Source organism: Haemaphysalis longicornis, unplaced genomic scaffold, assembly GCF_048455015.1.
Source record: "Haemaphysalis longicornis isolate Haplotype H1 unplaced genomic scaffold, Haemaphysalis longicornis Haplotype H1 scaffold_1, whole genome shotgun sequence".
Lineage (NCBI taxonomy): Eukaryota > Metazoa > Arthropoda > Arachnida > Ixodida > Ixodidae > Haemaphysalis > Haemaphysalis longicornis.
Window position 1 is genome coordinate 136294183 of NW_027526203.1, and position 15225 is coordinate 136309407.

Consider the following 15225-nt stretch of genomic DNA (forward strand, 5'->3'; position numbering starts at 1 on the left):
GTGGCGAGGAGGAACCTCGGAGCGGCGCCGAGTAAATCTGCTTCACCGGAATGAGAACGGGGCGGGCGGGAGGGGGGGGGGGGATGAGACAAATACTGCCTTTCAGTAACAAAGATTCACAGGTCGAATGCGCAGAATGGTCGCGCCAGTGCAACCGTCGTCTGTTAGGGTGTTCCCGCAAGTGCGACGCAACTACTTTCCGCTTGTAACTAGGCAGCCACCTTCATTGCCATGACCAAGGCGCACGGTAAATGGCTGTCATCGCTAATGAAGATAGGCGTAGAGTATCTAGTGGCTCAGTGACTAAGGCTTGTGCAGCGGAGCCCATGGACGCTAGTTCGATTCCCGGCCGTGGCAGCCGCTTTTCTGATGGAGGCGAAAGGCAAAAACGCCTATGTGTTCGAGATTTTGGTGCACATTAAAGATCCCCAGGTGGTCCAAATTAATCTGGAGCCCTCCACTACGACGCGCCACGTCGCCTGTGTAGCGTCAGCACGTTAAACCTCATAATCACAGAGAGGTACTTATGTGGCAGCGGCGGCAGGCGACCATTGTCTTTCGACGTTTTCAGAAAAATGAGCCCATACTGGGACAATTTGTGTGCGATGCGTGCAAGCGCATGTTTCAAATTCTTCGAAGGCCAGGCACGTCAGCAGCTGTGTACATCTGGTAGATTAACGCGCGTTTGAAATGATCGCCATATTGAGAAACAATAAGCGCGCTGCGAATGCTGTTTGGGTTGATTGATTGATTGATTGATTGATTGATTGATTGATTGATTGATTGATTGATTGATTGATTGATTGATTGATTGATTGATTGATTGATTGATTGATTGATTGATTGAACGGTTGAACACGCCGATGCAACGCAGGCGATAAGGCACGCCCCAGTGAAGGGCTCCGGATTAATTTTGACCACCTAGGGATCTTTAACGTGCGCCGAAATCTCGTAGACACGGGAGGTTTTGCTTTTCGCCTCCATCAGAAAAGCGGCCGTCGCGGCGTGGAATCAAACCCGCGTCCTCGTGCTCAGGCGACTGCTTTTTCTCTTTGTCAACTGTTTCTGAAGTGACATTGTTGTGTAGACGGAATTATACACCCAGTGCAGTGACCGACACTCGCTGCTCCAATCGTGGGCCACGGAGCCACGGTCGACGTCACATATGACGACGTAGCGGAGCTACGCTTGCAAGTTCCATTCGCGGGCTATATTTTTTAACAGCGGAGCTGTGGTTATTTGCCGTAGGTTCGCCGTTGCAAAAAAATATGCCAAGGAAATCCCAAGCGCTCGCGATGCCGGGCCTTGCAGCGACCGCCGAGCGTCTTCGGCACGCGCAGTGGCTTTAGGAAAAAGAGAGAGACAGAGAAACCGGTAAAAACCGCAAGCAGCGAAAAAATGGCGGGAGATCGTGAGCCCGTGCATCGCGGCGACCGCCGAGTCTCTGGCTTGCGCAGTGGCTTTAGCACGCACAGACACAAAAGCTCAATCGCTGTAGTCAAGTGTACACCACTGATGTAAAAAAACTCCGGCGCTAATGCTAAAGTTGAGCAGACACCCTGCTGCGGAAAGGTCACCGCGGCCGCCGCATTCTCTAGAAGCCTTTATGGATAATTGGAGACATGGCTACGAGTGTGCCACTCCTTCCCCAGACGACCTGCAGGTCCCGCCACCGCTGCCTCAGATCGATGACGGAGAGCTGGTGGAAGTCTACAATGCTGAGGATGACTTTGCAATCACCACTCGCCGTGAAGGAGACAACGACCTCTTCGATGCATATGACAACAATAACTGGGTAATTCGGGTTTTAATCATAACGAAGTTTTCACGGCCTGTGTTTTTCCGGTATAAATTGGTATTTTGAGGTCGTCACGAATTTCAACAAGAGATTTAGGCATGGCCAATCCCCTCTTTGGGGTACATGCTTGAGGGCATCATCATCACTGGCACCGCAAATACGCAAATAAACAATGATACTGAAACTTAACTATGTGCCCGGCAATGCTCAGCTACAAGAGCTTCGTCATTCAAGTCTTGCGGGTGTGTAAAAGCTTCCCTGATTTTTTTCGTTTCTTTTTTTTCGGCAAAGGTGAAAATTGCAAATGTCAGTTTGTCCGAGTGCACATGAAACGGATCTGTCCAAATGCCCACCTAGTAGCGCGCCCAGGGCAACGGCGCATGCTAACACCAATTCAACTTTACTTCACATGCGGTTAACTGCGATACTTCGTAATTACTGGAAAATCTAACCGGCGTCCTCTAATAGAGAACGACTAAGCTAGCCCCGCACGTGCGCTCTGCGCTGCACTGCGCTTCAAGTATAAAATCTCATGCATCGTTCGTCACAACCATCTTCGAGAAATGAGCTCTCGAGAGATACCAGCGTGCCGCATTAGTGAAAAAAGACAGTTGCACCAGGCATGCAAGGATGAAGCGAACCCATGCGGCTAGTTGAATAAATGCGTGCTGCGCATGATTCCAAGGCAGAATTATTGTTTATTATCAAGCACATAACCACTTGCTGGAAGGTGGTAGTCATGCCTGCAGAGCTAAATGTTTTCAGCGAACTTCCGTGCGCAGTGGCCTTCTCACTTATTTGCGATTCTGAAGTTCATCCTCCCCAACGATTACCGAGACCCTTCGTATGCTATTTGCGGTCACAATTGTACCGTGCTCCGCGTATTTACATCTGGTAAGGTACGAAAAAGTTAGTTAATACGGCGCAGTCATGAACCAAACACGAATTCTACAGCATGAGGTATTAAGACAGAACAGAAATTTTCAAAAAAAAACATTCGATAACATTTTCTAAACAACGATAATTTTAGGACAGAATTTACGCCCGGTTCGACCTCCTACTTGCACAGCGGCTCTCGTTGCCGTCTCGAAAACCTCTCATTCGCCATTCTTTCCCCTAGCGAAGCACTCGAGGTACCCGCATAAGGGTTGATGACGTCGGGCATGGCCCGGCACGTCGGCGTAGCTGTGACGTGCATCCCTTGTCAAGGATGCTGTCCAGGGAGTCGGGGGAGTCAATGCTGAAACACATCAGGATGACGTGGCCACGAAGCGAGGAGGGCGGCCGCAGTCCGTCGTAGTCTTCCTGGCCGTTAACGTGCCCCCCTGCGTTCCAGCCGCTCAGATGCCGCTGAGGTGGTCCTGAAGCGTCGTTGGGACGCCCACCTGTCCAGGGTGCTGGTAGGGACATGTGCAGGGAGGGACGCGCAACCACCCTCCCCGTGTCAAGGATGCTGCCCAGCGAGTCGGGGGAGTCAATGCTGAAACACACCAGTATGACGTGACCATGAAGCAAGGAGGGCGGCCGCAGTCTGTCGTAGTCGTCCTGGCTGTTAGCGTACCCACTGCATTCCAGCTGCTGAGATGCCGCTGAGGCTGTCCTGGAGCGTCGTACGGACGTCCACCTGTGCAGGGTGCTGGCACGGACATGCGCAGAGAGGGACCCGCATCCACCGTCCCCGTGTCAAAGATGCTGCCCAGGCAGTCAGAGGAGTCAATGCTGAAGCACACCAGTATGACGTGACCATGAAGCAAGGAGGGCGGCCGCAGTCTGTCGTAGTCGTCCTGGCTGTTAGCGTACCCACTGAATTCCAGCTGCTGAGATGCCGCTGAGGCTGTCCTGGAGCGTCGTACGGACGTCCACCTGTGCAGGGTGCTGGCACGGACATGCGCAGAGAGGGACCCGCATCCACCGTCCCCGTGTCAAAGATGCTGCCCAGGCAGTCAGAGGAGTCAATGCTGAAGCACACCAGTATGACGTGACCATGAAGCAAGGAGGGCGGCCGCAGTCTGTCGTAGTCGTCCTGGCTGTTTGCGTACCCACTGCATTCGAGCTGCTGAGATGCCGCTGAGGCTGTCCTGGAGCGTCGTACGGACGTCCACCTGTGCAGGGTGCTGGCACGGACATGCGCAGAGAGGGACCCGCATCCACCGTCCCCGTGTCAAAGATGCTGCCCAGGCAGTCAGAGGAGTCAATGCTGAAGCACACCAGTATGACGTGACCATGAAGCAAGGAGGGCGGCCGCAGTCTGTCGTAGTCGTCCTGGCTGTTAGCGTGCCCCCTGCATTCCAGCTGCTGAGATACCGCTGAGGCTGTCCTGGAGCGTCGTAGGGACGCCCACCTGTCCAAGGTGCTGGGAGGGACATGCGCAGGGAGGGATGCGCATCCACCCTCCTCGTGCGAAGGATGCTGCCCAGGCAGTCGTGGAAGTCAATGCTGAGGCACACCAGGATGACGTGGCCACGAAGCGCGGAGGGGGGCCGCAGTCTGTCGTAGTCTTCCTGGCTGTTAGCGTCCCCGCCAGCGTTCCAGCCGCTGATATGCCGCTGAGGTGTTCCTGGAGCGTCGTTGGGACGCCCACCTGTGCAGGGTGCTGGGAGGGACATGCGCAGGGAGGGACGCGCATCCACCATCCCCGTGTCAAGGATGCTGCCTAGAGAGTCAGGGGAGTCAACGCTGAAGCCCATCAGGATGACGTGGCCATGACGCGAGGAGGGTGGCCGCAGTCTGTCGTAGTCTTCCTGGCCGTTGGCGGACCCTCCAGCGTTCCAGCCACTGAGATGCCTCTGAGGCTGTCCTGGAGCATAGTAGGGACGCCCACCTGATGCGGCTTCTGCGTGCTGAAGGCGACCCGTCGACGCGTCGCGCCGTAGCAGGCGTCTCCAACCACCAATGGCTCTCCTAGGAGGGAGGGAGGGAGGGCACCATCTGTCGTGGGTGCTGGCAATCGGTGACCAACAGTAGGATTCTGAAGGATCTGTCTCCGAACACCGCTGCAGGCCATGGAACGGAATGCGAACGCGCAGCTCGTGCCACAACCAAAATATCTTCTTCTTTCTCAAGGCAGTCGCCAAGGTAAATGTAACTGGTAACGAAGCTTCGGGTGAAGAGCGGTTCAGAACGTATCGCCAGCGACATCAACACGGTGAATTATGGGAGCGGCAATTGAAGCGCGACTAGGTGTGCAGGGAAGAAATACAAATAAAAAAAGCAAGTTTTATTCAACTATAAAACAATATTTATATTTTATCAACGATATTTATTTCTGTCTCATATTTATTGAGGAACAGTGTGCAAATAATTTATGAAAATGTTATTCATTCTCAAAAACCTTTCTTGTAGCGCCCTCTGAAGAATGGCACATGCATTGAGTTTCATACCAGAAACAAGAGGGGACACTGGCTCTGCAATCGTGCAACCATCCTGGAGCTGATTGTGTGACGTAGACTCGTGATTTTCGAACCTGGCTTAACTTTAGGCTTGAAGGTTGTTATGTGCACTTGACTTCAGGTTTCTCTGCGCCATCAGTTCGTCTTTCGGCGTCGAAAGCGTCGAGGGCTTGTTCAGGGGCAGAATTGCTGTTAGGGCCTGATTCGAGTGGCTGAAATTATGAAATACTCTTGGCTGGAATGAAGTGGATGCGGAAAACAGTAGCATGGCTGTGTAGCCCCTACACTAGAACTAGTCATGTTCTAAAGAATTTCTGAAAACGGACGCAAACTCAAGATTCCGCACAAGGTAGACAGTACGAGCACGCTGTTTCATCCTAGTCCCAGTCATGACGACGCTTGCGAGAACAACACGAGCGTGGTAGCTAAGCAAAAATTTAGTGCCCTTTCACTCTGTGAAGAAGGAAGACCTGCGAAGCTAGACGCAGTCCACGGCGTTCCCGAAAAAAATACTTCTTTATAATTTGCTATTGAGCATACTTCCTAGCCAATTTGCTGAATGAAACTTCGAAGAACGTGAGCTGCACTCCACACACATAGTGCTGTCTGTTTCCATTCCGCGTCGTATGCATCTTCCTGTCTGTCTAACACACAAAACCTCTGCGCTCGACGAAGTAGGACGCCGGACAGGCCGAAATGGTTCGTTTGACGTCCAAGTGCAAACCTCCCAGCAGCACAACGGTCATGTCATCAGTGAAGTCGTAAAGCCTATTGCTGGGCTTGCACTCCCCCTCTTCCTTTTTTCAGTCACCACCCCTGCACTCATCAGCCGGAAACAGGTGATATGCATGTGCGTCAAGTTAAAGACACTGACGAAAGTGTCGCTCCCAAAGCCCTCGAAGCTAAACAAGAAATATTGGCTCACGTCAGGGCGACGAGTGGGCACGTTCCTGTTCATCCTGTAGGTATCTGCAGCTACTCGGCGTGCTGGTACTTGCGGCGGCAGCGGCTTTTCGTAGTTGTCGCCCCCAAGTTCGCGCTTCTGTGCGTTCCGACACGCCTTCAGTTCCCTCTCTTCTTCCTCTGAGCAAATGACATGCGTTCGTAACATAGCTACGCAAAACCTGGAAGGACTCGAGCGTTACTTTAAGGGGGGGTGGGGGGGGGGGGTGGATACGGGGGCTGCTGCCTTGTGCCGTCGGGGGCCCCGCTTGATCATCTGAAAAAAAATATCTTGAGTGTGCTCGCTGCTCGCATTGAAATTTGAAGGTGGGAGCTTCAACCTCAATTTCACACCGAAGCTAACTCCTGACAGGTGGGGGGCCCCTCAAGTTATGGTTGACAACCTTCGAGTCCACTTCAATTTAATTTAGTTATTCCTACTCCTCCTCCTTGTTTTCGCGAGGTTTATGAGAAGACGTCTTGGACCAAAAGTCGCGGGTACACAGCTTGACGGGGCCTAAGAAGCCACATAAAAAAGATCCCGAGCTCGGCTCCGGTCTTTTTCGGCCGGGTTGTTTCGGAAGTCTTTTCGGTACACGCACAGGTGAAAATATGTTTTTTTTATAGCTGGATTTTGAACCAGAAATTTCGTCTAGCTAGAAAAATCTAGCTAGAAATAGCAGAATTTCTAGCTAGAAATTCAGTTTCTCGTCCATTTCTAGCTGAACTGAGCTTTACTTCGAGCTAGCATTTGTCAGTCTGGCTAGAACCCTCCCCCCCCGCACCCCCAAGCTGGGAATATAGTCTTTAGCTATACTAAGAATTTTTCTAGATAGAATCTGTTGATTCCAGCTAGTATCTAATAATCTAGTCAGAAGTGAAGCCGGAAATTGTGATTTCTTGCTATACATGCTCTTCGCATTTTCCAGATGTCCGCGCGGACATCAAAGTACGCGGACGTTTTGGCGCGCGCACGTTTCGGTATAAGCAAGGGTCAGGCATGCGAATAATGAAATAATGTCTGAAGAACATTGTAAAATGTTTAAGCCTGTGGGACGTTATATGTAATTATTGACTACTTAAGCACTGACCTACGGGCTCATACACAGTTTCTGCCAGAATGTATAGCACTTGACAAGGAAGTTCATTGCGGTGACAACCCGTTCAATAAAGCTAGTGGATTAGTTGAATCGCATAAGCGTGATTGATATCCACTCGATATTTCTCGCTGAATGGTCAGCGTATATATGGTTATTTAAATGTTCAAAGGTCGTGCAGGCCACTCGCGGGGTCGTTCGGCTTCAGCCCGCGCCACTGTGCTGTAGCCTCTGCGGGCTGTCTGAGCAACAAGCGTTGCTGAAGATACATGTCCGCGCGACTCCATTCGTTGCGTAATTCTCTAGGCGCCACTCCGTATGGACGCAGAGGCCGCCGGGCCAGCGCGACCCTATAGCGGCTCCCTCCGAGCTGGGGAATTAGCAGGCCTAGGTTCTGTGAAGACCATGGACGCCAAACAAAGCAACAACAACGTCTGTGTCCTTTCGGAATAAGGAAAGTGTGTTCACTTAAAAATGAATCCTGCGTGCGGCACCTTTAATGCCGTCTTGAAAACAGACCTCCGCCGCTACTCGGGCACGGTAAGCTGTTTGTCCCCATGGGCGCTTTTCGCTTTGGAATGAGCCGGCGGATGGCGCGGACCAAAGTGCGGCCCGTAGATATGGTCCTGCTTGGGCGCTTGGGCAGGAGGAGAGGAACCCCTGAAGGAGCGCGGGAAAACAGTGGACGCGCGGCAGACGTGTTGAGGACTCGAAAACGAGAGGTCCACCCATACCCGCCTCCGTTGTAGACCCCGAATCTAGACGAGAAGCCTCAGCGTGTTTCCAGTGCCAGTTACGACTTAACAACGACCCTACCGATCGACAACCAACTACTGACTGCGGGAACTGTTGCGCGGCACCGACGGGAGCAGCAGCGCGGGGGGTGAGCAGAGATATTCTATCCCTATAAAACTGTTGTCTGATGTCATCTCTCGTGCTCACCTGTCGCTCTCCAACCCAAAGGGGACCCGTTAATGTGTAGCGGCTTGCCGACTAGCAAGACCATCAGGGCTGCGCAACAGGAGTACTTCATCGCCGCTGAAAGTTCGACGCCCATGCGCAAGCCCACGCACGAAGCGGACCGCTCCCCAGCCCAAAAAAGCGACATTTTGCTGCTTACCGTCTTTGTGCTAATCGTGCTGCGATAGGAAGGTTGCGTTGGGCGACACGTCTGAGTCCCCCCTCCCCCCCCCCCCCCCCCCCAACTTTCTTCAATGCCGGCGCGTGTTCTTACCGCCGCGTGCTTTCTCGTCTGTGCGGGTAACCTAGAGGATTTTGGCCCGTAAGCCGTGGCGGCTAACTGTTTCGCAGATGTCTGTGAAAGACAGCTGCCTGCGTGGACTTTGAGCCCTCCCCAATATGCAGGTGGAGAACTTTACAATAAAACTAAAACCTTATTGGCTTAATAAAATATGCTTCTTGTAAAAAAATACTATTCTGTACCATGCCATGTGCAGGCCGACATGGCGCTTCGATTAATGGTGGATCTGTGATGAACCGGCAATCAAACCATCCTAACTTTTACGCCTGATAAAATCTGTTATATAATACTAGACATCAAGCCAAGAAATTAGTTTCCGGAAAGCGTAAAATAATGTATAATTTAGCACTGATCAGAGAGCATAACATCGGCTTCGAAAATTTTTTCACATTAAAGCGGAACCATTATCATCATCGTCGTCATCATCATAATCATCATCATCACTAGGGCCCAAAGGACGGAGTAGCCCTGGTCCCCAAAGTTTCCTATTCCGGCACTGCCTGTCATAGTCATCTTACTTACAATGTAACACACCGACCCAAACCCAAAACGCTCGACCACGGAGTACAGCTGACAGGTCGCATTCAGCCGTGACACTTTCACATTTAAATTTCCCGCCAGCACGAAGGGCGTGTCATCGGTACAGGCATGAAGCCTGGCTGCGTTTTAACTACCCCTTGTTACGAATCGGCCAGCGCCGCCGTACTGTCCCGCATCACTCCTCGGCTGTGCGGCGAAGCCCCTGCGTGCTCCTTCGAAAACAGGCGCAATCATGTCGGTGACAAGTGGCGACAAGCCGCGTCAGACGCTTCGCTTTGAGCGCATTTCCAAAACTTCGGCGGCTCCCTGCGAGGCTCGTCTCCACGCTCTTCAAGGACACAGAGACCCCGTCGATCGCAACGGAGTCCTCCTCTCTCCCCTCTCTCGGACTCAACGTGCGCGGAGGCTACCGACGACTAACGAACACTGGAAAGAGCGTTGCGTGTGTCTGTGACGTTTGTGCGTGTTCCCACTTGTTGGCGTTTGGCCGTTATCGCTTTTGGGTATAAATAGAGCTGCCCAAGCGTTGTAAACCATTCCTGTTAGAGCAGCGAATCGATGTTGTCGCTCTGCTCGAGTCCTGTATTGTAACCTCACCCGTCGGGGCATTGTTCTTTGGCTTCGGCTCACCTCTCGCTATGAAGTAAACAGTTTACGTTGGCCTATCAGCTCCGGACGTCTTCCCGGCTGCAGTCGGCCTTCACGGTCGCAACAACTGGTTGGCAGCGGTGGGATGGCAACTTCGTAACACCTGGAGCCAGCGGTGCGAGACCCAACACCACGGACGTCAAGGCGGCTTCGGACTTCGCAGAATTCACGGCGGTCAATGGTGAGTGCGGGACTTGTCTTCACTGAGTTTTACCAGGCTTGTGAGGATAGCTGGTAGGGCGTGTGTTTTTGCCGCGTGGGTTATTCGCGCAAAACATTTTTGGAGCAGTGGGAAAGCAGTACTCTAGACCGGCCATGAATTTGAAAGCGTTGAAAAAACCGCAGTTGTTGGGGCTTGCAAAAGAGTTGCGCTTGGATGTTACGGACGCGCTGAGAAAGCCAGAGCTGATACAGGCTATACTCGCTGTTGGGGTTGACGATGACGAGCTGTCGGAATGCATTGAGCTGATCAATGACAGGGAGACCGCTAAACGTCAGGCGGAGGCTGAGCGCCAGCGTAAGGAGCTCGAGGAAAGAAAGCGGAGAGAGGAACGCGAGGATAGAAGGCGAGAACAGGAGCGACAGCATGAGCTGGAAATGAAGCGTCTAGACGTCCAGGCGTCTCGACCTAGGCGTGATTGTGACAGCAGCGCGCCAAGCGTGCAGTCTGCGGCGACTGAGCGACCTACGTTGCGAATGTGTGACCTAATGCGACCCTACAAGGTAGGAGAAGACATCGGTCTTTTTTTGGTCAACTTCGAGCGTACGTGTGAGAGGGCCCAGTTTAGCCGAGACTCATGGCCGCAAAAGCTGCTTACGCTTTTGCCAGGTGAGGCATCCGACGTGATGGCCCGCTTGCCAAAGGAGGAGGCGGAGGACTATGAGAAAGTCAAGTCTAGCCTCCTGCGTAAGTACAGGCTGTCAGCAGAGGCGTTTCGCCAGAAGTTCCGTGAAGCCGAGAAAGCCAGGGACGAGTCGTACTCTGAGTTCGCCTACAAGCTGAGGGCAAACATGGAAGAGTGGCTGAAAGAGGCAAAGGCTTTCGGAGAGCACGACAAGGTAGTTGAGTGTTTCGGTCTTGAGCAGTTTTACCGCCGTCTACCTGAAAACCTGAGACTCTGGGTGCAAGATAGGCCAGGGGTAAATACTGTGGATAAGGCAGCTCAACTAGCCGACGAGTTCATCGCACGTCGAGGTGCGCAGGGGCCGAAAGACGCCCAAAAAGAGTTCAGGCCGAGGCCTGATAAGTTAGGGCCGAAAAGCAGAGCTCCCTACGAAAAGAGCGGAGCAAAAGTGGCCGAATCCGCGAATAATGAAACGGGCTCGGAAAACGAAAAGAGCGCAAACGCAGAGGCACAGCGCCGAAAAAAGGCTTTTGAAGCGCGCAAGCAGTCCGCGTGCTACAATTGTGGCGAGACAGGGCATTTCGCAGCTAGTTGCAAAAACGGCAAGCTTGTCTTTCACATAGTACACCAGGATGAGGAGAGCAGACAACTTTTAGAGCCCTACGTACGCGAGCTTGCAGTTAACGGCAAACCGTGCCGAGTGCTTCGCGATTCCGCGGCAACAATGGACGTGGTCCACCCGTCCTACGTCGAACCGCACCAATTCACGGGCGATTGCGCGTGGATAAAGCAGGCCGTAGAAGCGCAAAGCGTGTGTCTTCCGATCGCCAGGATAATCATCGATGGTCCCTTCGGAGAGCTCCAAACCGAGGCCGCTGTCTCTCCCAGCCTTCCGGCGCAGTATCCGTATCTTTTCTCGAACAGGTCCGATCAGCTACTGCGCGAGAGGGGACTCGTTTCCGGGGAGGGGATAGTGTTCGCGCTGACGCGCTCGAAAGCTCGCGAACTCGGAGCGAAGGCGGCGGTTGAAAGCAGGAACGATTCGCGAAGAGAGGAGGTGGGGAAGCTTGCTGCGACTAGCGCCGACGTTGCTTCCGAACGCGGCCAGTCGGCCTCCTTGCAGGTTCAGATCGCGGGTGTCGAGCAGCAGCAGCAGCCCGCCGAAACAGATGATTCTCTGGCAGAACTTTTTGTAGCACCTACGTCGGAAAGTTTAGAGCGGTTGCTGCACGTCGGTGGTACGGCACTGAGCGCGGAGCAAAGAAAAGATCACACGCTGGAAAAGTTACTGGACAATGTAACTGAAGGGGTAGCGAAAAAGAACGTAAGGTTCCAGACGAGGGAGGAGATACTTTATCGCTAGTATCGAGACCGGAGAGGGGTGGAGTATGACCAATTAGTTGTCCCGCAGGTCTATCGTCAGGATTTGTTGCGTCTCGCACACGGCAATTCGTGGTCAGGGCACCTAGAGCACAAAATTCAACTCGAGCAGGAAGAAGCGAAGCCTGAGTTAGAACTATTGCTCGAAAAAGACCTCGTTGTCGAGGAAAGCACGGTGCCGGCGCTGCCAGTAGCAGACGCGCGGGAGCGCGAGTCGGAGGCGACGGTTGCGGCCGGCAAGGTTGCTGAGAGAGACAACGACGGCGCATTAGCTCAGACCGTCGGCAGAGGCGGAAGAGGGCAGTGCGTGTCCACTGAGTGCGATAATGTGTCGGCGTTTGTTTTGGAGATCTCGGCGGAGTGTTCGGACGGTTCAAAAATCGCGGGAGGCCTTGGGAACGGCTAACGGTCTGAACATGAACATTTCGCGAGATAGCGACGTTTCGCAGGAATGCGTAAACGATGAGGTTACCGAAAGGCCGCACGAGTCCGCTGAAACGGAGGTTGTTCCTTCGGACGGTAGTGCGGAAACGAGCGATGTGGTGGCAAAGCCTGCAGCCGAGGCAGCGAACGGTTTGCACGGTTCAGTTGGGAGTCGTGACGATCTCGCCACTGAGCAAGCCGATTCCGTCCTGCCACCAGCTCAGGTAACTGACCTCGAGCAACGGCCAGCCGAACTCGTAGAGATTCAGGTGTCTGGGGCGGCTGAGCCGTCTTTTGAGACAGGGCAGCTTGGAGCTACTGTAGCCTTGACAGCCGCAGAACAGAACGAAAACACCCTTCAGTGTTCGCTTACTGAAGGTGTTGCGGAAAAGGCGAGGGACGCCGAGATAGGGTCCGTTGGATGCTACGAGGTGTCTAATGAGCACGTCGTGCCATTTTCACTCCTAGCTGATGCTCCCGACGATAGGCAAGCATCGGCGGAGCTAGTTGAGGTTCCGGTGTCTCCTGTGGCTGAGCCGAAGTCTGGAACCGACCAGCCTAGAGGAGAGAACGCAAACTCGTTCCGGCGTTTGCGTGCCAAACGCGTTCGAAAAAAGGCGAGCAACGAGGAAAGAGCGAAAACTTCTGCGCGTACTTGCGGCGCGTGTTTCAGTGCGGGCACGCCCAGGGGCAAAGCTGTGAGCTCGCATCGCGCCAGGGGAACGCCGCCTCCAAGGAGGAGTGCGCGCCTAACGTATGAGCGGTGGAAAATCCCGCTCGCTCCTCCGCGCGCTCGACCTTTGTCGAACAAGACGACCGGTGTCTTTTCACGCGGTCGCAGCAGTCGCTTTCAGGAAGCAGGTGCACTGAAAGTGCGGTACAAATTGGGGAAAACTCGGAGCAATGATGAGAGCTCGAATTGCAGCTCTCAGCGCGAGAAGTGGCCTGTAGACGCCTGACTTTCTCAATTTCATTGTTTTTCCTGGAGCAGGTTTCGCCCTTTACGATTACATTTCTTTTTGTGTGGGACATTTCCAATCAAGCGAAATGTCAACTTTCAGGTTTGTTCACTTGTCTAAAGTACTGCTGGGCAAAAATATAACTAGAGTAGTTAGTTATTAGCGTATTTTATCGCAACTAAAAGCCTGGTAGATCTTCAGTGTGGATTTGTCTTCGCACTTGCCGGCGATGCGGTTGTGTCTTCCTGTGTTGTTCTGTTGCTTGCCTGACCAAGCCAGAGACGTTCTTGGGGAGCCACTACTCGTCCAGTGACCCGCCCGGTGAAGCTCCAGCACGGTGTCGTACAGCCAAGGCCTGGAGTCCAGCGTCTGCCGAGCACTTCACTTCGAAAGCATCCCTCCGGACAACGGTTGAAGACCCTTATCCATCGGGATCTCGGACCCCCGGCGGAGAAGCTGTTATGAATCGGCCAGCGCCGCCGTACTGTCCCGCATCACTCCTTGGCTGTGCGGCGAAGCCCCTGCGTGCTCCCTCGAAAACAGGCGCAATCATGTCGGTGACAAGTGGCGACAAGCCGCGTCAGACGCTTCGCTTTGAGCGCATTTCCAAAACTTCGGCGGCTCCCTGCGAGGCTCGTCTCCACGCTCTTCAAGGACACAGAGACCCCGTCGATCGCAACGGAGTCCTCCTCTCTCCCCGCTCTCGGACTCAACGTGCGCGGAGGCTACCGACGACTAACGAACACTGGAAAGAGCGTTGCGTGTGTCTGTGACGTTTGTGCGTGTTCCCACTTGTTGGCGTTTGACCGTTATCGCTTTTGGGTATAAATAGAGCTGCCCAAGCGTTGTAAACCATTCCTGTTAGAACAGCGAATCGATGTTGTCGCTCTGCTCGAGTCCTGTATTGTAACCTCACCCGTGGGGGCATTGTTCTTTGGCTTCGGCTCACCTCTCGCTATGAAGTAAACAGTTACGTTAGCCTACGGCTTCTGGACTTCTTCACGGCTGCAACAGCGGCTGGCCGCTCGCATCATACACGCTACCACTCGTATGTCGGAGGCCACGGAGCTCGGATCGGGTGCCCCCGCCCGGTCGCAACTCCCTCCTTACATCTCCAAACTGTGCTCGCATTAACCGGCAGCCGGCGATTAGCGTACCCTTACCCGTGAATTACACCGGTGAAAATGTCGTTCAGAAAGCCTTTCAATCTTAACAACAAAAAAAAATTCCCCCGCACCTCCCCGAAGGGAATCGTGCAGAAATGCGAATGCATTGGGTGCACCGATGAGTGTGTTGCGAGTAATGGCGTAATTAATGACGAGAGTGTGAACGTAATCATTTATTCATCAGCACCTGTTCGTGTTATCGTTGTACCTGGCGGCCACAATCACTGCCTTGTGATCGCTAAAGTGCACGGTCAAAGGGTCTTTGAGAAGCATACGCGCGTCACAGTTTCGCGTAAAGACCAGATCAATGCAACTCCCGTGAATGGTAGTGGGGCAGGTGTCGAAGCCGGCAGAGAGACAATGCATAGAGTGCCTGGTCTGCATGTACTCGACCAGCCACTCGCCACTCTTCTTGCGCACGTTAACGTTGAAGTCGCCAACCAAGACTATGGGGTCAGAGGGTTTGGAGCGCACGCGCACACTTTCCATAGCCGCGTCCAGCTGCGCGGCAACGGCGTCTCGAGCGAGGTTGGGCGCGAGGTACACGGTCACCACAAAGACTCCGTCTCCCGTGTAGGCAAGGGTGTACAAGTCCTTGTACGGAGACGTGTCTCGAACGGGAGACGTGGCAACGGCGTGCGATATCAAGTTCCCATACACGTTAGACACGAGACTAACACCGCAGTACTCGCCGTCCTTGCCGCTTCGAGCAAACTAGTACAGCTCGCTTCAAGCGCATGCGTTCGGCATTGAGCGCGGAGAGATAACACCTGCGGG

The 15225-nt window shown here is 53.5% G+C and overlaps 1 protein-coding gene across 1 annotated transcript; it reads left to right on the plus strand.

The window, feature by feature from the left end:
- The first annotated feature begins 9487 nt into the window (after positions 1 to 9487).
- On the plus strand, positions 9488 to 11883 carry LOC144152988 (uncharacterized). Its single transcript, XM_077684637.1, has one exon. It carries the CDS (start codon positions 9991 to 9993, stop codon positions 11881 to 11883), a length of 1893 nt encoding a protein of 630 aa, XP_077540763.1. The 5' UTR covers positions 9488 to 9990.
- Positions 11884 to 15225: the final 3342 nt, after the last annotated feature.